This window comes from Danio aesculapii, chromosome 25 (assembly GCF_903798145.1).
Source record: "Danio aesculapii chromosome 25, fDanAes4.1, whole genome shotgun sequence".
Classification (NCBI taxonomy): Eukaryota; Metazoa; Chordata; class Actinopteri; order Cypriniformes; family Danionidae; genus Danio; species Danio aesculapii.
Genome location: NC_079459.1, coordinates 20,478,592 through 20,504,176, shown reverse-complemented (window position 1 = coordinate 20,504,176; position 25,585 = coordinate 20,478,592). Strand labels below are relative to the sequence as shown.

Below are 25,585 nucleotides of genomic sequence, written 5' to 3'. Positions count from 1 at the left end.
ATCGACTGAAATAAGGAAAAGAGAGACGTTAAGCTTCTTTCATGGTAAGTTTATTGACCTTAGCATACAGCATGTACTCTCCTTTAACTTCATTCATGCTCTCAATGACAAATGATTTGAGTTGAACATAAATCCAAAGAATACCAACAGTTGCTAAGCCCTAATGACTTGAATGACAAGAAACATTGCTGACCAAAAAAAGTTCAACCTCTGTTTCATTTTTGAGTTGTGTCTTTCCATCCGGTTTGTGTCTGATTATTCACACTTTCTCCACAGTTATTCTCAACCAGGTTATAACATGCTGGATAGTTGTTATTTTCACCTCTAAATATGCCAATAAAAGGGAAGAATAACAAAGGGCCAACATAGCACCACGCTCTTTAAAGCAGATATTAACTGAACGGAGGTTGTGCAACAGACATAACTGAGGTACATGATGTGGTTATAGTGGAGGGAGGAGGCCTTTTCTCAATGTTGATGTTTGTTTGATATTTACAGGTTTACTGGTGTATCTACTGATATGAACTGAATACACAAGACATCGTTGACCATTCGCTATCTCCTCCATCCACTATTTCTGATGTCCATGTGGGAGCCTTACTACTTGTTTACATAGGAATTCAGATTCCACTGAATTTACTACATCAGAAAAAGCAACGTTTTGATATGCTCTTCTTTGTGCTGTAATTTCCAGGTTCCCGAAAAAACTGTTAAGAGTTGTGTGAGGTAATGGAAAAGTCTTTTATGTCCAGTAAACCTGAGGTATAGAGATACCACACTTACAGAATGTGACAGAGAAGAAGAGGAGGAAAAAAGATTAAAAGGTAAAGAAACATGCCTTAATAAGAGCACACTGTACAAAGAGCATTTCCAGTCGAATACTCATTTCATGTTCTTCTTTTACCCTCTACTTCTGTATTCTCAAAGTATTCTGTAAGCAGTACAATAATTATAATACAATTGTTTATAAAATAGCAGCACACTGATGTGACATCACAACTATGTAATGTTATTTTTGTGTATACGATGAAACAAAAAAAAATCATAGCTTTTTAGCAGCGGAAAATAACAATAATAATAACAATATTGACACTTGATTGATGTCTTCACACCCTTTCCATCTCTCATCACTTTGGAATACAGTATCATACCCCTTAAGGAACGAAACTTCGGTCCATTTTCAACCCACATAGCCACTCACATAATTTGTTAACAGTACTGTAATTTTCAGAGCAGAGCTGGGAAAATCATAAGACAGACTAAATTAATACAACAAGATTGACAGGGGGTTTTGGTGTGAGGATGGAAGAAATGTTGCTTGTGAAACTCAAGCATCACTAATAATTGTTTCTGGAGAAAGGAAATGTGTGAGTACACGTAAACACCTCCTTTACCCACAGACAACATGCAAACAAACACACACGCATACACAGACGGACACAAACTTAAGCTCGACTGCCCCTTTTCAAGGTAAGCTATGAGAATTCAGCAAATGAAAGACGTGTTGTACTGCTGATGCACCCTGTTTTAAGCCCACGTGTAATGACTTGTGGAAGTTTTCAAACCCCATGCCAGTTCAACCTTTGGAAGCAGCATATTTTGGATGGCTGGGTACGGTAGTGGAACTTATGCTTAAGCTCAGCAAAACAGGGTGAAATCTACATCAGACTCAAGGCACTATATAAACTTTTTTCTGCAACGGTGCAGTTGCACATCTTTTCGAATTTTAGAAAAATTGCAGCGTGCAAATGAACAAACATTTTTCTTTTTTGTCTTTTTGTTGTCTGTTTTTTGGTCTTTTCATTTTTGTGTTATCATTTTGTTGTGGTTGTTGTCATACGTTGGTTTCCAATGCTTTAACGCTATAATCAAGCAAACACGCCATGATCTAAACATGGGAAACCAGCCCCAAACAAAAATAAAAATGAAAAAGAAATGAAAAAACTCCTTAACCGTAACCATTTCTTATACATGGAGAATAGGCTTTCTGAACTGAAGCTAATGGATTAACCTTCCCCATTCGTAGGCTGGCAGTATAAAACTGGTTAAGATACTGGTCTGTAATTCAAACATGAGACAAAACAACTAAAGGACAAACAAATAAACAGACAAATAGATTAAAGATCTTAAATATCAGGTGATTTATGGAAACCATAGCTGTTGTTTCTGCTTTGGTCTCCCTTCCTGCTTCTACTAACTCCATCTAAGCAGCATGCTTCATACCTCAAACCAACCAACCTTCATCATAATCTTCATCCTCGATCATTCTTTCTTACACATTCCTTTACTGCTAATAGAATTTGCACACACTTGTTTGCGAACTCATCTCTCAGTCCCAGATAGGACTAAACACGAATCAGCCTTAGGCTCCTTCAACACACTCACAACACGAATACGTAATCACGTAATAAACTGTATGTATACAATACAACTGTAATATTAAGTGGGAGGCTGCCATGAAAGACAACCACATCCACAAGTTTTAAAAACAAATCTTCTTGCCTTTAGAAGATACGAGGGAACATACCCGTCCCTTTTCTAGCCTCGTCTTGTTCTGTGCACTGTGTTGGGCTTAGCCCTCAAGCAGTTTCCAGGCCAGTAAATAAAAGCATTTAATATAAGGCACTGATACAGAAGGCTGTCAGAGAATCGTGAAATCATTTGCTATCCCGTCCAGTCCTTTGACCATGTGCCCACCACTGAGCCCATCTCTATGACCAAACAGATGATTAAACAAAGCCCACATTACTCACACAAGAGTGCCTGATACAGAGTAACTTGTACACGCCTGTACACAAGCCAACATACACCACACATAATTGCATGCACACAAGCAGCTTGACAAAAGCTTATTTGAAGTGTCTGTAACGTTAGCATCGAGAGACAATAATTTGCTTGTTTAACAGAAATAATAATAATTATAATAAAATAATAATAATAGTCTATTTTTGTTATATAAGCCTCTGTTGCCCTTGCAAAAGAGCCTTGCATTCTTAGTATAAGACTTGTGTCTCACCCCTCCTTTTTAATCTTTCTTTCTGGTCCTAATGCACTCTTATTACACAGCCAAGTGAATGGGTGCGTCCATTCAGACTCATGGCACCTCTTTGTGTGTTCAAGTTCAGGCATTCCAACGTGAACCAAAAAAAAAAAAAATCACAACAAAACAGGAAAAAAAAAACATAGCCCCACTTTTTGTACCCTTTCAAGCCAGTCTGATACAGTAGACTCTATTTGAAAAGCCCTTTACACTATCACTTTTGCATTAAATACCATATTATTATGTTTACACAATCAAAAGAGTTGCAAAAATACTACACGCTTCCCTTCTAAGTCTGAGGCACCGTAGAGCTTTTTGCATCAGTATCAAATCATTTAAAAAATATCTATTTCTCGTATCTAAAATAGCTTTGTTTTTTTGTGTATTTTATTTTTATTTACGGGAGAATATTTTGTACTGGAAAATGAAGATAAAACTCTACAAAGACTAGCAAGCACTTTTTTGTTGGGGTTGTTTGTTTTTTGTTATTTTTGTTTTTTGTTGGGTTTTTTTTCTTGAAGACTGATCACAGCATTCCTGCAGCAAGCTCACAAGTTGATGTCTCGTACATCGGTTGGGGTGCTGGACTGGTCCTGGTCATCAAGTGCTTTGCTGCGCTGGCCACCTTGTTCCTGCTGTTGCTGTTTTTGCTGCTGCCGACGACCCTCCCTCAGGTTATTCATCAACACTCTCTCAATCTGCTCCTGGCATGCCTTTAACACATCCTGCAATGCAAACACATGGCATTAAACAAAAGGCTCCTCCGAAAACTCAAATGTCAGTAGCTTCCACTTAACACTATGGATAGTAGTGGATAAGTGTCTAACCATAAGATTTAATAAACTTTTTTATCCATTTTTTTGTCCACAAAACCAAACATCCACCTAAAACAATGGAAGTTACCCTGTGAACAGTTAAAGCTCTACCACAGTTCGCTATGTTAATTACATCCATGTCCTGTGGATAAAACAAGGCAGTGTTTTGTTTTGTTTTATTATACCCTTTCATTTTCACAACAGCATGTAATGACCTAAGGGGATCCCACGTGAGCCCACCTGAGTCTTTCTGCAGCTCTGTAGAACTGAGAACATAAAATATTTTTGTACATACAGTACATAGGATCTAAAAAGTGCCAAATTCCTTTGGGTGGCTCCAAAGAGCACATCACATATTTAAAATGGCTTTCACAGTGTCGCTAAAATGAGCAATGATGCCCTCTAGTGAAACTAAGTGGTTGTACAGTGATCACAGTTCTCCCTCTTGTTTAGTGGGTATGTCTGAGGCACACCAGGCATCTGTGGGAAGTTTGCTGTGAATGGCCCATGGGGAGGGCCCATGGAGAATGTGTTGCTTGTAGAGAGGCTGCATTCCTTTGACATTTACTGCTAATTAAAAGCTGATGGGTCAAAGTTGTAACTTATATTATGCATGGCTCCTGGGCTAAGCAAGTGTTTAATCCCTATAGAAGTAATTTACCATGAGAAATTTCAGGTGTTTAAAGATTTATTCAGGAAGAATGTAGTATACCTTTTGTATTCATTGGCGTTTTTGTAGATGACAATGGCCACCATCCTTATAGAAGTCTTTTTCCCCACCACGATAAACCATTATTAGTCATGAAAAATAAATTCCTTCTAGAGAATTAACAAAATCATTAAACATGTAAAGCAACTGCCTGTGTCTGACCACAAGAATGCCAGACTCTACTTCTTAAAAGACATTTCACTGTGTGCTGCTCTTTATAGCTGCACAACCAAACTCATGCCAAGCCTCAAAGGCTTAATTCAAGTAACGTTAATAGCTTCAATGTGTGACTACTGGTTAAACCAGGACTTGCTCTAGAAGAGCTTCTCAATTATTAGATCCAGAGGAGGGTGGCACTTAATGCAGAATGGAGTGGGTGGTCCCTGCCTAATCCAATCCCACCTTGATCAAGAACACCCACTATCTCAGAACAGCATGTCTACGTTTGTCAAAGTCAAACAACCTAATAAACGGGGATTGAACCCCTCTGATGAACTAGCAGTTATTGTGATGTCACTCAACGCGTGCCATCTTGGGCAGAAGATGCCTAAAGGAAAGACACAGAAACTGATGTCTGTTTTTTATTGGGAAGTGAAAGCAAGGATTGCCGGGTTCAGAGCAAGGCCATCACAGCATTGAGAAATGAAAGGGATTAAGATGTCCCAGAGGCCTAATGCAAGAGGCCAGGGGGCCTAACACATGATCCTGTGTACCAAAAAAATTGCCTTGAAGTTCTTCTCTAAATAATTTTCAACAATTCAGTTCCAAATAACATTTTAGTTGCAAATAACAGGGTCCTTATGACATTATGACTTTAGGCAAAGGAGCATTCTTTGCATGCCAGACCCAAAGTGTCTAACATTTCACCTAATTTAGAAGATACAAAAGTTTTTAAGAGTTTTTACTCTCCATTCTCTATTCTTGATTAGTTTCTTCAGCTGAACAGCTTTGAATTATTAAAAGATGGGATTACTCAAGATGGGCACACGGACAAAAATGTGATGCCATAAACAAATAATTGAAGATCTCACTTAATAGAACTGAAAACAGTTAGGCCCTGGATGACTACAATATCTAAAGGACCATCATTTACTGTACATACAGTTACAAACTTTACAGCCAGTGCCAGACGAATATTTAATGCCTTTTGCTTATTCCTTAGAGCAATCATACAATATTTGTGGAAACTTCAAGCCAATTTTTCAGCCTTCCTGGTTTGGCATGCATGTATGTACCTTACTGCTGCACAGAGTACGCTTCACCAGGTGTGTCTTAGTCTACACACATTCCAAGGGCAACTGGAAGAGGCTGGCTGTCCCTATCATATGTCTACTGGAAACTACAAGCACTGGAGACCACAAATGTCAGCAGGGTTCCTGGTGGCTAAGCTGGCAGCATCATTTGGCATTAGTTTGACTTTCCTTCAAACTCTGTCTGACCGCTCACCTTCCAACCTATGCTTCAATCTGGAAGGTTCTCATACACAGGAAAAGTTAAGTACACAACAATCTTGTTAGTGAAGACTAGGCATGTCTACTGCTATAGCTATATCTTGGATTCCAACAGCAGTGGTTCCCTTTGAATGAAAAACACTGATCTAACATAGGCAGCATACGTTAATAAAGCTCACATTAGCCATGGCCCAGACTGCCTTTATAGTGGACTGAAATATGGATTGTGAATGAGCTACTGATCATTGATGTGAAATTCCCAATCTTTAATGATGACAGAATGTTTATGTTGGGTAAATTATCCCTTTAAGTGTTCTTTGGGCTGTATAAATCAGTGCAAGCAGTATAGTTGAGTGCACCCTACCAGCATGTTTTCAAAGGTCTGGCTTGTTGGCATCCAGCAATGTGACAAGTTTTTCATGGAGCAGGCAGTTCATTCCTTTTGCCCTGGACCTCACACTTCTCAGACACTGAGCACCTTTACTGCTGCCGAGGACTATTTGTTTTTCCTCTGCTATGGTGCACGACTTCACACACCACATGCTGGGGCAGCAGGCATTTTACCAGCAGCAATGCACTCTAGGGTCTCTTGAGGAGGGTTGACCTCTTCAGGTCAGAGCAGGAATTAAATATGCTTTAATGGGTTATTCTCTTAATCCTAATGATTCATATCCTTTTCTGTGTCTTTTTTCACTAATGAGAAACTAAAAGACCTTGTTCGGCAGTATGTGTAAATTTGTATGCATAAAGCCATAGTATCCCTACACAGTACTCCAGCCTGGTGAATTCTCCTTACAGTCCCTCGGTCAGGGTCAATCCCATTTCATTTCCAGTAAATCAGTGGCTGAATATGAAATTAAATTGGAGCTGGATCTAAGCCCATTGAATAAACAGAAGAAATGCACAGCCTTCTCTCACAGTTCTACAGGCAAGGTAACTCTCACCCTACAGATTACCAAAAGCACTGCTGTCAGCAATCATAACTAAACAATGTTTTTTAAGGATTTTTAAAATGATGAATGCACCGCTATAAGATCATCTCACTTTCAGATCTAAGCAAATAGTGGGGTGATCTGTGTAGCACGTTGGCCTGCTGGGAATTGGCACAATAAAAAGTTGCATTAGTAAAATTCATTAAATCTGCAATACTCACAACTTCTGTGTTTGTGATCTTGGCAAGCAATTCTGTAAGGTTGTCTCCCCACAGTGAGTGGTTAGTGCTGTTGAGTTGCAGGCCACAGATAGCCGCTGCCACGCTACCCGTTGCAATCATGGATGGAGGGTACATGGCAAAGTTGAAATCTGTGGAAGAACAAACCACGTATCACGGTCACTCAAGCGAAGTTCCTAAAAACAGACTTTTCCACAATACTTTGACTGGGTATCTCAAATATTATGATATGGATATAAAAATATCCGAAATCAGAACTACTAATAAATAAAGACCTTTTCCATTAGGTCTGTGCACAGTCCTTTGCTAATGACTGCAGCACAGGATAATGAGGGTTCACTTGGCTTGAAAAGAATCTGAAAAGCACCCCCACCCCCATCTCTCTCCTCCAGTCACCCTTTGCAGATCGGCCCCTTTTTTTCCAGCTCCTAAAGTAAATCGTGTGCTCCCTGAAAAAAAGCCCTATAGCCTTCGGAAAGGATGGAATAAAGAGCCACAGTCCCCCTGCCAGTGCACACTGCTGTAGGTCCTTTTTCCACGTGTGGTCACAGGCGTGCATCTCAAAGACCAATAACCTTGTTAGCTTTCTCACTGTCATTCATAATGCAAATAAGACAGCTTGTGAACGGGCCCAAAGCCCAAAAAGACGACTGACTGCTAGAGGGGGAGAAAGAAAGAGGAAAAGAGAAAGAACCGAACAGCTTAGGCTGTCTGCCCCCTGCCTCATTGATTTCTGTCTTTCTTCTTTTTTTACAGCTCCCCCTCTCTCTGTTTTTCAGCCTGTTTTCAACACTTTATTCCTTACGACACATACTCCTAGGGTTGAATGGCACACATGCACAGGCTTTGTTGTTACAACAGCTTGGGATTTGTATCAGCATCACTGCTATCTTTTAGCATATTAATTGAGTGCAGCCATTGGTAGACCTAAGTCGAATGAACAAGAGAGTGTGGTCTCATTGTCCAATATCATCACCTCATCTCTTTCAAATGAAAGATACAACATCAAGCCCTATATGTGAATTCCATTTCAATCTAACATTCAGCACAAAAGATGGGTGTTGGGGGAGTCTGTTGTTGGGTTTTAGACTGCAGGGGTGGCTGAGGGGGGCACTAAGCATCATTCTTTAGTCAGTGTCCAGACCTTTGCAAGTATTTTGGCAGAAGAAAAGACCCTTCTTACCCAACTCATTCCCCCCCATGCCATTCCTCTGATGCAGGGCCACCTCTGGGCTCACGGTCTCACACTCCACGGCAGGCTTTGCATTACCATATTGCCATATTCAATTGCAAAGCAAACCATGTGTGATGGCTCTGAGGGTGATTTTCTTCCTTTTTTCTTTTTAGGAAAAAAAAATCAAAGAGGTTGGCTCTTTGATAACTGATGAACGTGCCTTCTTAGCATTCAAAGCCAGGCATTTTCTCATTTTGCAGCTCAGTGTTGACAAATAAATGAACTTACAATACACTCTTCTCTTTGTAGTTGATTACAGGGCAGAGAAACAAAAACATTAAAAGGCAAGTTCTGGTCAAGCGTAAAAAGAAAAAGTAAACCACGTTGCAACTCTTTGGGTCTTTTGCGGCAGAGTGAAAAGAAACATACAGAGGTAAATGGGTGCCCACACAGCTTGCATTCGCTGAGTGGGTTGCAATCTGATTTCTCACTCTCCAGACAAGACAAGTTTGTCTAGGAAACAAGAGTACACGCGTGCTAGTGGCAGAGCAGGACGCTCTGGTTTGTGAGAGTGGTAAAGGAAGAATGGCTGTATTCTGTGGGCCTTCATTGATATTCATGCAGAGAATAAACAGTGTATGTAGCTGAGTGGGGACGCCTGTGATGGAAGGCTCCTAGTAAGCGGCGGCTGGCTGGCCTGGTATACCAGCCTCTCACCCCCTTCAATGGTCCATTCTCCTGCCCTTGCCACACTGCATCCTCAGACCTATGCCAACACAGCAAGCTCCTTGGTGGGTGCAATGTGCTATATACGCATTTAACTTGTAAATTAATTAAGCGCTTGGAAAGTTGACAAACAGCCAAAAAGACCAATGATTTGAGGGGCAATAAATCAAGTGCCTGATTTCCATGATGCACAGGTTTGCATTTACAGAAAGTCTTGTTTCAAACAACCATATTCAACCTGATTGATAAAGATAAAATATAAACAGGAGTTTGGCATCATGGTGTAACACTCAGTCAAATGAACCAAGTTACCATAGAAGAAATAGACAACCGTTAACACAATACATTTTTAACATAAATATTCAAATAAATGCTAATTCACTGACATTTGCTGTACTGTTTGTTAAGCCTACAACATAGCATGTAAAAAGACTTTTTAATTATTTTCTTTAAATATCCAGCTATGTTGTGTCATGTCTCAAGTAGATAATTAGATATTAGCAAATCATGTTTTGGATATTGATGTTTAATATTACTTAACAGAGTTGTTGTATTACAATGACTGTCTATTGTCATTTTTTGAGAACTGTCCAATGTGTCAAATCTTCATCAAAGTAATTTTATCATCAAAAGCGGCGTGTTGGGCTATCCTGTCAAACACGGTAAAACAGATGTATTAAAAACAGGAACCCTCTTTGACTGTTAAAAATCCTGTAACAACTTGTTTAAATCTTGCTCCAGTACTTAGTCTTGAGCAACAGCTGTCAGGCCGGTGTGGGAGGAAACAGAGCCTTCTCAATGAGAAATGAGATGAATCTGTAGATTTAATTTTCAGCCTTGATTAAACACTCCACCTGTCACTAGTTATTTATATTTCCAATTTCTCTGATAAGTAAACCTCTCAAGAGTGGCAAGATAATCTTCCACAAAATGCATCTCATGTCCGCTGTTATACATTTACAGACAATCTATGATGGAGAAGTTAAAGGGGTGCTGGGTAATTAACGGTGAAAATGGTGTATAATCACTTTTAATGAGCGTGTTCCTGTGCAGGCCTTCAATAGACCGCCCCTCCAGAGAAAAGTTTTATCGGGTGCTCCTTCTGCACTGACCCTTACATGCCTCTGCATATGAAATGGAGGGTTGTTCCTTTTGTCTCCTTTCTTGTGGTCTCTAGCCGAGCCTTCCAGCCATTTGCATTTCTTTGAATAGTCCTTCCATGTTATTAATTAATACTAAACTAGCCTACGCTGCCTGACCAAACCTCAGACAGTGCTCTGAACGGAACTGTTTTATCAAATGCAAAGAACCATTAAAAATTAGCTGCTGTCTTTCCATGCTCTTCTCTTCCATTCTCATTCAGATATGGAGGCCTTGATTTACACAAGTCTCGGAAAAGAGGGGGGAACTGAATTCTTTGCAAAAGAAAGCAAACTGTACAGACAAAAGAAAAGACACAGTCAAGGCATCTGCCTGGCAATTAAAATCTTTTTATATCCTCTGATTCCCTGTTGTTAAACTAGCAACTAGTTTGTATACTGCTTAAAACAAGACATCTGCTATAATCTGCAATTTTACAGATTAATCGGCATCTCACTTCCAAGTTATATCCCTTTTATATCAGCCCAGCTATAATTAAAGCTTCATCCATAAAGAGATTTTAAATCAAGAATGTACAAACTAAAAGAACCTAAGACCTGTCAACTCCCACCAATGCCCCTCCTTTCGTATCCCACTTTCCCAAAGTCAATTCTGAGGTTCTTGTAGAGCTGAGTAACCCCAGGGAAGAAGAAAGAAGCCTCAGGGAACAGGGGTGGTGCATTGGATCCCATTACCGCCTATGGTGATGTTGGGTGCAGGCTTGGCTGGGAGAACCAGCCCCACAAAGGCTCCTGATTATGGGAAAGTCGTCATGCCCTGGAGCATCTGGGAGGCGTGAGAAGAGGGGATAAGATATGAAAACATGACATGCTTCACTGTTTGGCTAGGCTGAAACAATACACTCCTCACGTTTTCTCACCCTCCTCTCATCTCCATGTTTGATCTCCTAAAGGTGGTCCACCTCTAAGAGTAAAAACAGTAAAACCACTTGCTCACCAGCACACAGGAATGTCCCTAACTATACAACTGTCCTTTGAACTGTCACTACATTCAGGACTAGCCACTGATATGCCCGCCAACATACCAGGCAAGCACATAAGGCTTCCAGAGAAATTCTCTCCATTACACATCGCTATTTCAGTCCACATAGTTTCTCATGAATGTAATGAGATGGCATCTGATAATTTGCCTGCAACAAGAACCTGAATAAAGTTGCCATAGATACTAAACCCACAGAAGGCTTTGATTTCTGGTTTTGTGAGGTATAAACACAAGCCTTTTGCAACACGGCACTTATGGAGGTGATGATGCCAGATATCAACACCAACTTGAGTTAGTGGATCTTTTATCACTCAGTCTTAAAAGACCTATGAAAGACACTTTTCACAAGCTTTTCTTTTTTTTAACGAATGAACAATTTAGCTAATATTGAATCTATAGTGCTTTACAGATTGTCAAGAACATTGGATGCTCTAGTTGACGTAAAAATGCATGTTGAGAAGTTTTATGTAAAACAAGAGCCAAGTTTTGTGAAGGAATACACAATTTTTGCAGCATGATGTTTTATTTTTTTATATTTCTAAATATCTACATTGAATACACTACCTGTTGCACATAGGGCGATGAAAGTCTGCACATGTTTACGAATCAGCTCCAGCTTATCCTCAGGCAGCGGAAGTTTCCTCATAATGTGCTCAATAAAGTCATTGGGAGTGACAGCTGCTAGGTTCCACTTCAATTTGCCCAGGACAACCAGCTCCCATTCCTGTAAAAGGGTTTGAGGAAAGAAGCAAAATCACTGACTATAGTGACAAACTGCATCCTTTCAATGGCTTCCTGCCTCTAAGATATCTTACTTTGCTTAATTCATGTTGACAAGATCTAATTATCATTTAGGAGGTCGAGCTAATAGTCTATATCAAGGGTGCCCAAACATGGTCCTGGAGGGCTGGTGTCCTGCATAGTTTATATCCAACCCCAATCAGACACACCTGGGCTAGCTAATCAAGCTCTTAAGCTACGGTCACACCGGGCTTTGTGTGTGCGAAATTCTGTCGTGCGGCGCTGCGAAAAGGGGCGGGATTAAACAAGCTTATTAGACATTTTAAAAAGCGAGCGATTGCTCCATGTTTTACATTTTTGCCCAGAGAGGTCGTGTTTTCATCCTAGATTGGTCTCACGCAGTCAAATGATGCGATTTCACAGGTCAGAGTTCACCAAGCTTGAACTTTGCACCGCAGCAACCTGCGAAACTTAACGCATGAGACCGCGTTTCCGGTCTGACGCATTCGCGTGCGTATGAATGGAAGTCTATGGGAGGAAAAGTCAAGTGTGACCGCACCTTTAAGCTGCGGTCACACTATAGTTTGAGCATTCTGTCATACGTCGCTGCGAAAAGGGGCGGGATTAAACAAGATGATTAGACATTAAAAAAGCGAGCGATTGCTCCATGTTTTAAATTTCTGTCCAGAGAGGTCATGTTTTGATCCTCGATTGGTCTCACACAGTCAAGTGATGCGATTTCGCAGGTCAGAGTTTACCAAGCTTGAACTTTGCACCGCAGTGACATGCGAAACTTAACGCATGACCCTGCGTTTCCGGTCTGACGCATTCTTGTGGGTATGAATGGAAGTCTATGGGAGGAAAAGCCCAGTGTGACCGCAGCTTTAGTAGGCTTGTTAGAAATGTCCTTCAGGTGTGTTGAGGCAAGTTGGAGCTAAACTCAACTCTGCAGGACAACAGCCATCCTGGACTGAGTTTGGGCACCCCTGATCTATATAACTCGATGTTCCAATTCATTGAAATGCTGTTGCTATACATTTGAATCTCCACTTATAGTAGAGAGTAAAGCCTCATTTCAACTCATTGTGGACATGATTTGGCCTTGGAAATGCAAAGCTACAAATCCTGAAAGATATATGCTGAGTGCAGGGACACTTGACCTGAATACCTGTTTTTCAGATTGTCTAGCATCATGTATGTTCTTAGAGCAATCTGTCAGTTAAAGTCAAAGCACTCTATAAAGCACTAGATAATTGATGGACATATTAGTCTCTTTACAATTACAAACACATTCATAATAAAACATTATTCTTACCCTAGTTAACAATAGCAAGTGACTAATTGGGGAAAACTTACATTCGCTGAGATAGGACAGAGTGCTCGCTCGGAGGTGGTTTTCTCCGCAAGTGAACCACACACACTTAGTAATAATAGGCATAACATGGTTACCATTACCTTTTGAGACATTTACAGCTCATTTAACCCACCATCAAAGCATTATTCATACACTCCTAAAAATAGCTAATTGATCAAGAATAAAATGACAGCCATCTGATGCATGATTTCTTCACTTCCTCTCTTTGCTGGATTTCACTGGTGACTGACTTTCACAAATCTGCAAACAGCTACACAATCCAAAATGATTCTCTGAGGAGGTGCCTGATGTGAACGTGAAGCCTGATGACAGTTTATAAACAGATAATCGTTTACTAAAAGCCATTGACTCCTGGAATACTATGAGGTTATTAGGGAATGTAAACTATGACCAGAGGCATTCTCAAATTACATGCTAATATAAATGAACCTTCTACAGTTACTGTCACCTACTTACTCATCCTGTAATGTCATTCTAAAACCTGTCACTTTCTTGCATTCAGTTAATATACATGGAGACCAACCAGCGTTGACTGACTTTGTGCAGAAAAATATATTTTGACGAAGATTGTCAAAAAGTGCATAACCATTAAGTATGAAAGGACATGAAATTAAGAAAGTGTAATCATTTCCATTTTAGGTCGAGCACACTGCTGAACCCTCTTGAAGCCATAAATGACCAAAAACATCAATTACTAATAAAATCATACTGTCTTCTGTGTACTCAACTAAGCAGTCCAGTGTCAACCTCACTGTTAACAGGTCTTGCAACACAGCCCTGAAGCAGGAACCCACTTCCTCCTTTTGAGCCCTTCAGCTGTATCTCCAAGCTATCGCTGCAGTTTCATTTACAAGAAATTCTTGCCAGCTAAGAAGGACAAGAAAATGAAGATGGCTTTGACAGCTGATCTTCCGACTTCCTGCATCTGTTGGTCTGATTGCAGACCAGCAGAAGCTCAGACAACGACACCAAAAATTAACACTGGGCCAGCCCAAGAAAAAAAATATACACAGGAGGCTGCCCAAAACGGCAATTTGCAAACGTTTTTACCACGCAGTGTACTTTTGTTGTTTTTTAGCAGCATTTGCTCATAGTTGCTTATGCAGTTAACCTATGCATATAGAAATTAATTGATGCCAAATGATAAATTGAGAAGACCTAGGCTCTGAACTAGCTGTGAGATGCATTGTTGCCACCAGATGGCGTAATAGCCCATCAATGCACAGAAACGCACTCTAAAATCCTCCAGTCGAGAGAATATATATATATATATATATATATATATATATATATATATATGTGTGTGTGTGTGTATGTGTGTGTGTGTGTGTGCGTGTTTGGAGTACTCTTAATTCTAGTATGCGACTTGTAAATCACAAATTACAATATATTCAATATACTTAAGTGGGGCAATATAAAAATTTAAGTGGACCCTTAACAGCAGTAGGATTAAATAAAAACTTAAATTCACATTTAAAGAAGGTATGCAAACAATTAAATAGAAATACCAATGAGAAAATTTGTAAGTTTTGATTTGCAAACAATACGTTTGGTGCTTACCAGCAGTTCCTGCGGTCTGATTGAGTTATCAGTGTAGATACACAGCTTCTCTGCAGTTAATGGACGCGTCTCTTTCAATTTAGACGCAAGAAACATGCACACTGCGCCGAGCAACTGCAAGTTACATTTCCTTGTTGGTACCACCGCTAAAAATCGGTCCAAGTAGTTCATAGCCAGTGGAAAAACTTCTTCTTCGCATTTCTGTTCCTCGCAGACCTGGAAAGGGCAGGGCATAACTTAATAAGTTCAGAGGAAAAGATGCACGTGGCGCAACAAAATTAGTCTATTTTATATGACTCACAAAGACTATACATCTTTAAAATAATTGTAAAAATATAACGAATAACGCAGTATTGTCAATTTGTTGCATAGAAATGAGGTTGTAAATCGTCTCGTTAAAATTTAGATTGATTCCAAAACAGTGTAAACCCTGTCTTGTCGTTGTATAAAGATATACATTTATTGGGTAAAAGGGGGACTCTAACATCTTTGTCAATAGGCTCACATTCCTTTGGTTCATTCAGTAAGAAATGAATTCAAGTCACAATCACCCGAGCCAAAAAACACCCATGCAACACAGGACGGGATGTTTTTTTAATTCGTCATATTTTCATAAAATATTTAAAAATCTAAATAAATTGTCTATGTTAACTAATCATACCTCTAAATATTCACCTATCCTTTTTACATCATTCCCGACAATTGACAACTTATTTAATCGATGTTTTATATGATTAAAACACGTTTTTTAAAGCGAAGTACCATGCGGTCTCAGATGAGTGCGTCACCATCGTACCGAAATATTCTTTTTAAAAATTTTTATAAATTCTCCTGGTCGATTCACCTTACAATTTAAAACATGAAAATAAAGCTAAGACCCCCCTCTATCATTTCCAAAAATCAAAAATCAGTAATATGAACGATTCTGACAAGAACCGAACTTAATTCCAAGGCTATAGACTTCGATCAGCATGGGTTAAGAACCAATGCGGGCCGTCGCCCCTTCCGCAACCATACATTTTAAAAAATTGTACAAAATAATAGAAATGCATTTACCAACATATTCTACCATAATTATATACCTTAAACGCTCATCTACGAAGCCATGCACATGAACACAGTTGTTATGATCATTTTGTTGCGATAAAGTTATTGTGAGGGAAAAACCAACATGGCGATGGTAAGCTGTAGCACAGCGGCAAGCATTGAAGTGCATACGTGTGCATGGAAATATTTATCTTAAAAATAAATAAATAACGTTAAGGAAGGTCCTATCCTCTGTGCTAACGTAACCGAAAACTTAAAAAAATACGCGCTTGAGATCACTGACATATGTCGATAACCTCCATCCCCATACAATCGTGAACTTGGTCCAAAATCAGCGCTTATGACTGCAATAAAATGGTAAATAGCCCAACAAAATCGCATTTGCCTTTTCGGAAATATTAAAGCAGCTCCTTTAGTTGCATTCAACAATGCTTACATGCCTGAATAGAAAATAAAACATTTGCAAGACGTATTGAAGATACATTTAAGCACGGAAATGATCGGGTACAAACCTCTAACATCCAAGTTGCCACCATCCTCCGCATAAAAGGCTGAATATCTTTCTGAACGCATTTAAAATATGAACACTGTGGAAGAAACCTCTCTTCGATGGTCAACAAACTCTGTAGTACCCTGTCATCATACAGAAGATTCGGGTCAGGACGGGCTCTTATAATGGTGTCCATCTCGAGACAAAGCAGTTCCATGATTGTTACAGTCCTTTTCGATCTTAAATATGGCTACAAACAGTGAAATACAAAAGTTGCGAAATGTCAAAAAGAGCAGAAAGGACTTCTCGGGCACATCAAATCAGTCTACAGGGCTGTCCAGGTTAGTCCTGATCCTTTTGCAAACTTTCCCCCACTAGTCTCTTTCTCTGCTCTGCTCTGCTCTTCTCTGCAACATTTGAGGTCTGCAGATGTAGCCTGTGACGCAAGCAGACCTTATTATTGGCCAGACGGAACATGCTCCGTCTTCCTCTTCTTTTCCTCCCCTCTTGCTCTGGTTATGAGAGAATCAATAGCCTACACACGATGGATAAAAGGACAATATTGGCTGGTGTATTCATGGATCATGCAATATTTTAATCTTTAGTTAACTCGCACATTTATGTGCAACTTTTTAACGGCACAACATGAACTCACTGCAACCAACGCAACACCAATAATCTAATATCTCCCAGTATTCTAAAAAGTGGTTTTGGTTTTGAATATATTTATTTTGCATAAATTTTTTTACCCATGCCCTTGATCAATTGTGATGTCATGCAGACATTTTCATTACTTTGAGTTACAAATTATCAAAAAAATTTTTTTAAATGTATTGTTTTTTTTTATTTAAGGGCGCTAAAACTTCACCTCGTCATCACAAATTAGAAATAGAAGCTATCTTCATGAAGCAGCAACATGTGGTCAACGAGATAGCTTTCTAGGAAATGCAGCGAAAGCATGAAGCAACACTCTCTAGTCAGATATAGCTGCTCAATAGTTAGTCTCTTTCCGTCTATTATATAACGTATCGTCACATCATAGTCTCTATATAGGATCGAAAAGCCAAGCCCCAAAAGGTGATGCAGCATTTCAAAATTGTGATCTACCCCAATACATGCAGATCAACATTTATAACGCACAAACTCAATCAGAAAGTCATGTAAATTGCAAATGAGACATATCATGTTAAAAATTCGTTAGGACATCTAAATTAAACAACGATTCAAAGATTTGCAAGAGAACATATCTCTTATGCGTTATTGAGGTGCATATCAATGTTTTCAAGCTTGCTGGAGTGATTCTGAACAACCTAAGAGACCGCAGCTATGAACTTTTGCAACAGTTTTCTTCGTTTCAACACTTTTAAATGTGCTAGGAAATGTCTCTTTAACATTTTTTCGCTGTAGATTGTTTCCTCCCCTTATAAGTGTGCATAGCCAATAGTTCTTCTTCACGCGTCTGAGGCTTTCGGATTTGTTACTGGGCAGACTTTCTCTGTGGAAGTTAACATTCTAGAGTGCAAAACCTAATCTATTTTACCGATCACCTGATGAACACTGCTAGATCTCAGACTGCCACACGCAGATGTCATGAACAAATTTATAGCTTAAAAATCATATAGAGCATTTCACCCTGAGCCATGGTTTGATTAAATCAGAGATATTTAAATGATAAGCCTCGCAATTATTTTAATTAGAATAATGCGAATGGCAATTTATGCTAAAAGGGCAAATAATGCCATGAATTAAACGATATTAAAGTAATAATTTCTAGATTTTAAACATTAAGTAATAAATCTAGATTTTATTATATGACATACCTCGACCAAAAGCAGTAGTTATAGTAATTCTAAACAATACAGCATGAAAAATATTGTCAGTCGCCGACACGATTTAATTTAAAGATGAATAATCAAGTCCAAATCCTCAAGCGTTAACACATGTTGTAATTTCATTTTCTTTTTCAAACATGCGGTTCTTCATTTAAACTGCGGGATTACCCGCATGCACCCGACACGTGAAATGTCGGTATGCAGAGCAACATAAGTGGGTTTCTAAGCTTCAAATCCTGCATTATTTGCTTAAAACATTGAGAAGGACAAGCCACAATAACATCAAGGATGCATCCTTTTCCATTACAGTGATATAAAGACTTTTCTTTTAGCGCACCGAACCTGTAGTGGGAAGGTAACATTAAGATGTGATTCTTAAAAATGATGATAATAAATTATTAAAATATTGCGCATTTCAAGGTTTCCTTAAAACATTTAATTCAAAGACTTAACATGGAAATTCATGTTTATAACAATGTCCTTATTATCAAATCACAAGCATTCATTTATAATAAAATAGCCTACATAATATATTTGAGCATCATTTTTTTGGGATGTAATTGAAACATTCATTTATAAATATATGCTCATTTGTAGTCATTTTAAGACATTAAAATATGTTTTTTTTTTTTTTTAGATTTTTTTTTTAAAAACAATAAGTCAACATTATTATGAGAACTTTTGTTTATTCATAGATCATAACATAGTCAGGATATCTGCCTTAAACAAATCAATAATATAATATGTAAGAAAAACGCGTCAGTGTATCACATACCACCCTCCTCCTAAGTAAAGAGTGATTCAAATTCATGGCTGTTATTCACGCCTCTATATTCTAACCTGACCATGCTGTTTTTTTCGCGGAATAATGACGTCACATGCTGCTGGGCTATGCGACTATGCAGCTCATGCTATTTCCCGGATGCCTGCAATTAACGTGATATCCGTGAAGACACACCCAATGAAAGTTTGCTAGACCCCCAAAATATAATAGATTATTTTACGTTTAGGTTTTTCATTCATGCATTTAGACGTTTGTTCCACAGTGTTTAAAAAATAAGATTTGTCTATAGGCTAAATTATGGTCTTTATCATGAAACAATAAGCAAAATTTAAAAGAATAAGTAATATTAGTTATAAATTCAAGGTAATGCTCAGATTAATTATGTTTCAGTAATTATAAATTTAAACATAATATTAGACTAAATGAAACATAATAATGCCATTACAGTTACATGAAAACATTTACACTAACATTTTAAGAAACAAGATATTAAATAATTTAAAGTGGTTTGTACAGTGGTACAATAATAACTAACAAAAGCTGCTAGTTAAAAACACACACATGCTAATAATTTATTTTGGATTATTATACATATTTTTCTAGAAAACATTTCTCCATAACTGAAGAAATTAAAAGTCTTTTTGCATAATTAAATTATTTCTAAAATATTTTAGAAGCCGTTTCTTGTACATGTTTATAGCATATTTATATGATCAGATATAAAACATTAACCTGGTTAATTTAGATCAAATATAATATTCATATTTTACATTTGATAATATAAAGACATTTCACAAATAAAATAGTACACTTTTGCAATTTGCTATATTAATCACAAAACTATTAATCTCAATTCATTTAATTTGGTTTTAAATAATTTCAGTACTTTATTTATAGGTTTATTTACTATAGTTTATTTTATTAAATTCCTACTTAATTCAGCAACAGAACTGGAGGGCAAAACATTCAAATTGGTTCATCAGCATTTCTTTAGTTTTTTAAATAATGAATTATAAATAACATAATTATAAACGATTACAATCTAAGTAACTGTATTTTCTGAAGAATAATGGTTTTGAATAAACAGGTGACATTTCAATAAGTTCCTAACAATTTATTAAATAAATATATATATTTTAAAAGCAGAAAATGCAGCAAGCAAAAAATTGTATTCTTATTTAAAAGGCATGAAAAGAAAATAACATGACATATTTCTCACAGTTATAATGTTGTGGTTGAGCAACTGCAGATGTTCTTACTAAATGAAAACACGAGAATTTAGCCAGCCATCCAAGAAAAAAGAAGAATAAGATATGCTTCATTAAATTACATAGTTTGCAATTGTTGTAAATAGCAACAACTGGTTGAAACTGCCATTGACAAAACAAACAAAAATGTCTGAAGAAAACAAATTAGACCATTTACAAAAAACTAAATCAAATATATAAAAATTTACATCCAAATATGAGGTAAAAATCTTTTCATTAATGTCTCAAAACTTCAATTTATTCACATACATTAAATAATTTAATACTTTGTTGTGCAATAATATTATCATAATTTTATGCTTTATTAAAAAAACTGATATGTAATTATTTAAAATAATTATTCCCATATGTATGATGTTTCATTACCTATTATTTAAATAATTTTACTAGCTTGCAGGATCTCTTAAATGTTTCAAGTTGCTTGACATGCTTCTTGGGAGGAGACAGACTCCCAAATTCTTTAATTCTCACTTTGATCTTGCTAAAAAAGAAAGGAAAAGCGAGATGAACAACGTTTTATTGTCTTGAAATCTCATTGTTTATCCAAATAGATGTAAGAAATGTTAACAACAGTTGGATAAATAGAGAGGAAGTAATCATTGTTGACATGCTAGTGGGGACGTTGTAACACTGCTTCATAATTTAATCTTATTTACCGCACAAACCCACAACAGGTGCATTATAACTGCACAACCAAATAGCAGAATCACAAAACAGCTTCTGGCATATCTCCTGTTGACAGAAAAAAAACTTTCTTTGCTATGCTCTAAAAGAGAAAACTGCAGGAATCTGTGTTATTTTTACCCCATCATCATTAAGGACATCAAAAGCCGACCTGGACAATTCGTTGACAGACATGTTCTTCAAACACAGTCTGTCTAGCCTAAAATGACAATGTAGATCCCTGTCAAAAGCCCCCTGCCAGCATATGACCAACATTACAGCATTCACACAATCCTCCCACATCCATCAAAATGGGGGGCTGAAGTTTTTCACCCTGCAAGTAAATATTATCATGTCCGAGATGCACCTACAGGTCATTTGTTTTTGCACATTTTATGTCGGACAGCACAACTACTTGCTGTCTTTTCCTCCTCAGTGCCTCTCATATCACAAACCCTTGAGTTTGTCACTCACGCAACAGCTGCTGGCTGATACTTTACCATTCCAGTGCCCATTTTTCCCTCTCCCTCCAAGCAAAAGAACCCACACACAGAAACAAAAGCCTTGCTGGAGAATGCAAGGACATTTTGGGGGCAGGTTATGTCCCTCAAGAATTCGTCAGCACAAAAAAAAAAGTGAAATACTCTTCCATTACTGGGAAAACATCCTGAGAAGTTCCACCTGGGAGCAAAGCGTACTTTAGCTTTGTCAACAATGTAGCAGTGGAGATCAAAAGCCCGTTTGAAACTAGCTTGAAACTAAATTAACTTTTGTGTGTGTGTGTGTGTGTGTTTTGTGTGCAAAACCTTGTTACTACTTCTATCTGCTCAAAAACACCTGCGAGAAACTATAGTGCTGATTCAAATGCAGGTTGAACACATTGCAGTTCTTCTTTTAATCCCAGCATGCTCCCCACAGTCACACCTGCACTGTAGGATATGGCATCTTGAGGTGTATTTGCAGCTTTGGCTGCTTTAGCATAGCCTAGTTTTTGGAAAAGGAGCTGTGGGTCCCCCTGTCAGATTTAGGTGAGGTTAAACAGAGATGTGAGAGAGATCTATTGCGAATTCTCACGTTCAGTAAGATTCAGGTGCCACCTCATTTGGGACGTTTAGCTACAGTGCTAACCTAGAAACACTAAACGGTACTTGCAGACAGTGGTGGGAGATATCTTTGAAAATGTAACAGATTACATTTAACATGTAGTGTAAATATTGAAACTGAAAAAAATAATTCAAAGATGATTTATTTGGGCTGAATTTAAACAAATAAATTAAGTTGAACATTGCTAAATTTAATTTGTTTAAATTCAACACAAATTGTTTGCAACAATTTTACAGACATCATTTTTTTCAGTGAATACACTAAAAACGCTGGGTTCCACACAATTGAGGTATGTTGAGACAACATAAAGAAATAAAGTTAATTCATTTGTTTTTACAAATTTAAGTTTATGGAACATAAAACAATTAAGTCCCCCCCCCCCCCCCCCCCCCCCCAAAAAAAAAAAATTAAAGAATTGTTTTGTTTCAGCTGATTTAAATAAGTACCAAGAACAAAAAGCAAATGTGATTTTCTTTTTCTGAGTGAAGTTTACAAAAAAAAAAAAGTTAAATAACCTCATCATTTACTATCCTTTACATCAGAGGTTCACAATCTTGGTCCTGGAGGTCTAGTGTCCTGCAGATTTTAGCTCCAACCTCAATCAGACACACCTGGGCTGGCTAATCAACCTCTTTCTAGAAATATCCTTGCAGGTGTGTTGAGGCAAGTTGGAGCTAAAATCTGCAGGACACTAGACCTCAAGGACTGAGATTGAGAACCCCTCCCTCCTATAGTTTTAAATCTTTATGAGTTTTTTTCTGTTAAACACAAAAGAGGATATAAAGATGAAAATTGCCACTATTCAGATGAAAATTGATCTTCTGCCTGCACTCTTACTACGTCTTCTGGATTTGCTCCTGTGTTTGTTGACTGGATTGGACTGCTTACATGTTGCAGACTTTCCGCCTGTTTATTCGTTGATGTTTCTGCCTAAACCCTTTAATAAACTTCTGCATATGGATTCTAATACTGTCTCAGACTCCCTGTTTCAAACCAATTGAAAAAGGACATTAGAAATCAAATCTTTGCAAGGCAAATAAATAAAAACTGGTATCTGAAAATACCTTGGAAATGTTAGATATTTGCTTAATGTTAAATGTGGAACCTTTTTTATTTCTGAACGAAATTATTTTTACATTTCCAGCACTATTAAGAGAATCCATCAAAACAGCATTGCTTCACTTAATGAAGGAATGCAAGATGCACATCAATTATTAAATTAATAAATGAGTAATGTTGTTCAACATGTCCTAACTTTTAAAAGAAAATACTCAGATAACTTATTTCTAATAGACATTTACATACTCTTAAAAATAAATAATGTCAAACGAGGGTTTTTGCAGCAATGTCAAGGAAGAACGTTTTTGGTTCCTTGAAGAACCTTTCAGTTGACAGTTCTCAATAATACAAAATTATTTCTTGTTGTTTTAAATATTTTCATGGTGTAAAGAACCATTTTCCACGTTAAAGAAGGTTTTGAGCAATGTTAATAAAGATCCGCTATTTAAGTAACTGCATTACAATTTTTTCCCCCTGATATTCATGCTATTATTCCCGAACTCTGCTTACTGGAATAGAGTGATAAAATAATAATATATTCATTCATTTTCTTTTCGGTTTAGTCCCTTTATTAATCTGGGGTCACCACAGCAAAATGAACTGCCAATTTATCCAGCATATGTTTTACGTGGCAGATGCCCTTCCAGCTGCAACCCATCACTGGGAAACACCCATGCACTCTTGCATTCATACACATACATTAGGGCCAATTTAGTTTATTCAGTTCACCTATAGACCATTTCAATGTGTCGATTTCACCAGCCCATAAACATTTCTTGCTTGTTGCCAAACTATTTCATATCCGTAACAAGTGGCAATTTAACCATATCTTAATGTTTAAACGACTCCCATAATGATATTTATGAATATGTGGACCTTTTTAGATTCTTGGGAGCTATGGAAATTAAAAATGTAATACAGGAAATACTTTAGGACCATTGTTATGGTTTACATCCCTCAAAATGGTCTACACCACATGTCTTTGGATTGTGGGGGAAACCAGAGCACCTAGAGGAAACCCACATGAACATGGGGAGAACATGCAAGCTCCACAAAGAAATGCCAACTGAACCAGCCGGGGCTCGAACCAATGACCTTACTGTGAAGCGATCGTGCTACCCACTGCGCCACCGTGACACCATCAATATATTAATACAACAAATAAAAACATTCTAATAATACAAAAGTAGATAGTTGACAGTGAATTATTAATTTTAAGTTTAGGTCATTCATGTGTGTCTGACACTTGAGAATGGTATCTTTGCATGGATCAGTTGATTCTGTTCAAATAACTGATAGACCAATAAAGGGTAGTTTCACATCTGTAAATAAATTGTTTTCTTGTTTCCAAAATAGCAATAAAACCTCTTATGTTACAAATTCCTCCTTGTTCTGTACTATTGCAGATGTTTTCAGATTATGCTCCAAAAGGCAATATTTCTAAACAGAGCAAAACTTACTCTGCATGTTTGTGTTTTGAAGTGATATTCAGAAATATGCTCATCCAAAACAAATGAAATGTTCACTTTTTAACACACTTCATTTTGAGAGGCAGACAAACATAGCTTATGTAAAAATTCACCATTCAGTGTGATAAAACCTGGCTGGTTTGTCCGTCAGGTCAGATTGCTTTCTTATAAGCAGAATTTGAAACCACCTCATTCAGGCAACGTTTTGGTGCAGATCCAAACCTAACTAAGTGAGAAATTGTACCGAATGTTCTAAAACTAATGCTCCAAATGCACCTGGTGTGAAAATGCCCATTGACTGATCTTGTTTTACTCCATAATTTGGTCAGAACAGTAAATAAACTATGTGTGTGTTTGGTTACTCATTAGTTGATCATTGCGGTAAGAGAACGTGGATGATTTAAAAAAAAAAACTGCTAAAATTCACATCAAACTGAATGACATTTGGGTTTACTGATTACACATCTAATTAAGGTTTGCAAGCTGACTCTTATGGAGAAAACTGATTACAAGTCATTGATTTGACAATGAAAATGCAGGCTAGAAGGTTAAAGTATAGATATAAAAATTTAAGTATAAACTACAAATTATATTGGAAACTATACAAGTAGTATTAAAATGCATTGGGACATAATAAAGAAAGTTATCCTTTAAATCTTGTTAGCTAGAACAAAAGCAGTTTTTATACATAGAAAAATCTGTATTATTAGCTCTCCCTTAAGCAGTTTTTTTTTATCGTCTACAGAACAAATCATTTTTATACAATGATTTGCATAATTATCCTAACTTGTCTAGTTAATCTAATTAAACTAGTTAGGCATTTAAATGTCACTTCAATCTGAATGCAAGTATCTTGAAAACTATCTAGTAAATAATTATGTATCGTCATCAGAGCAAAGATTAAATAAATCAGTTATTAGAAATGAGTTATTAAAACTATTATGTTTAGAAACGTGTGAATAAAG

General features: G+C 37.4%; 1 protein-coding gene across 1 annotated transcript; it reads right to left on the bottom strand.

Moving 5' to 3' along the window:
• Nucleotides 1–34: 34 nt before the first annotated feature.
• ccnd2a (cyclin D2, a) lies at nt 35–16,886 on the bottom strand. Its single transcript, XM_056451879.1, has 5 exons — nt 16,464–16,886; nt 14,905–15,120; nt 11,793–11,952; nt 7,169–7,317; nt 35–3,765 (listed from the first exon to the last, which is right to left on the bottom strand). Exons 1-5 carry the CDS (start codon nt 16,656–16,658, stop codon nt 3,589–3,591), a joined length of 897 nt encoding a protein of 298 aa, XP_056307854.1. The 5' UTR covers nt 16,659–16,886; the 3' UTR covers nt 35–3,588.
• Nucleotides 16,887–25,585: the final 8,699 nt, after the last annotated feature.

Excerpts from the sequence above, each read along its gene's own strand:
- ccnd2a (XM_056451879.1), bottom strand. The coding sequence starts at position 16,658 with ATGGAACTGCTTTGTCTCGAGATGGACACCATTATAAGAGCCCGTCCT. Across the intron at positions 15,121-16,463 it reads TGGCAACTTGGATGTTAGAG|GTCTGCGAGGAACAGAAATG; the intron begins GTTTGTACCCGA and ends TGCCCTTTCCAG. Across the intron at positions 11,953-14,904 it reads TCAGACCGCAGGAACTGCTG|GAATGGGAGCTGGTTGTCCT; the intron begins GTAAGCACCAAA and ends ACCCTTTTACAG.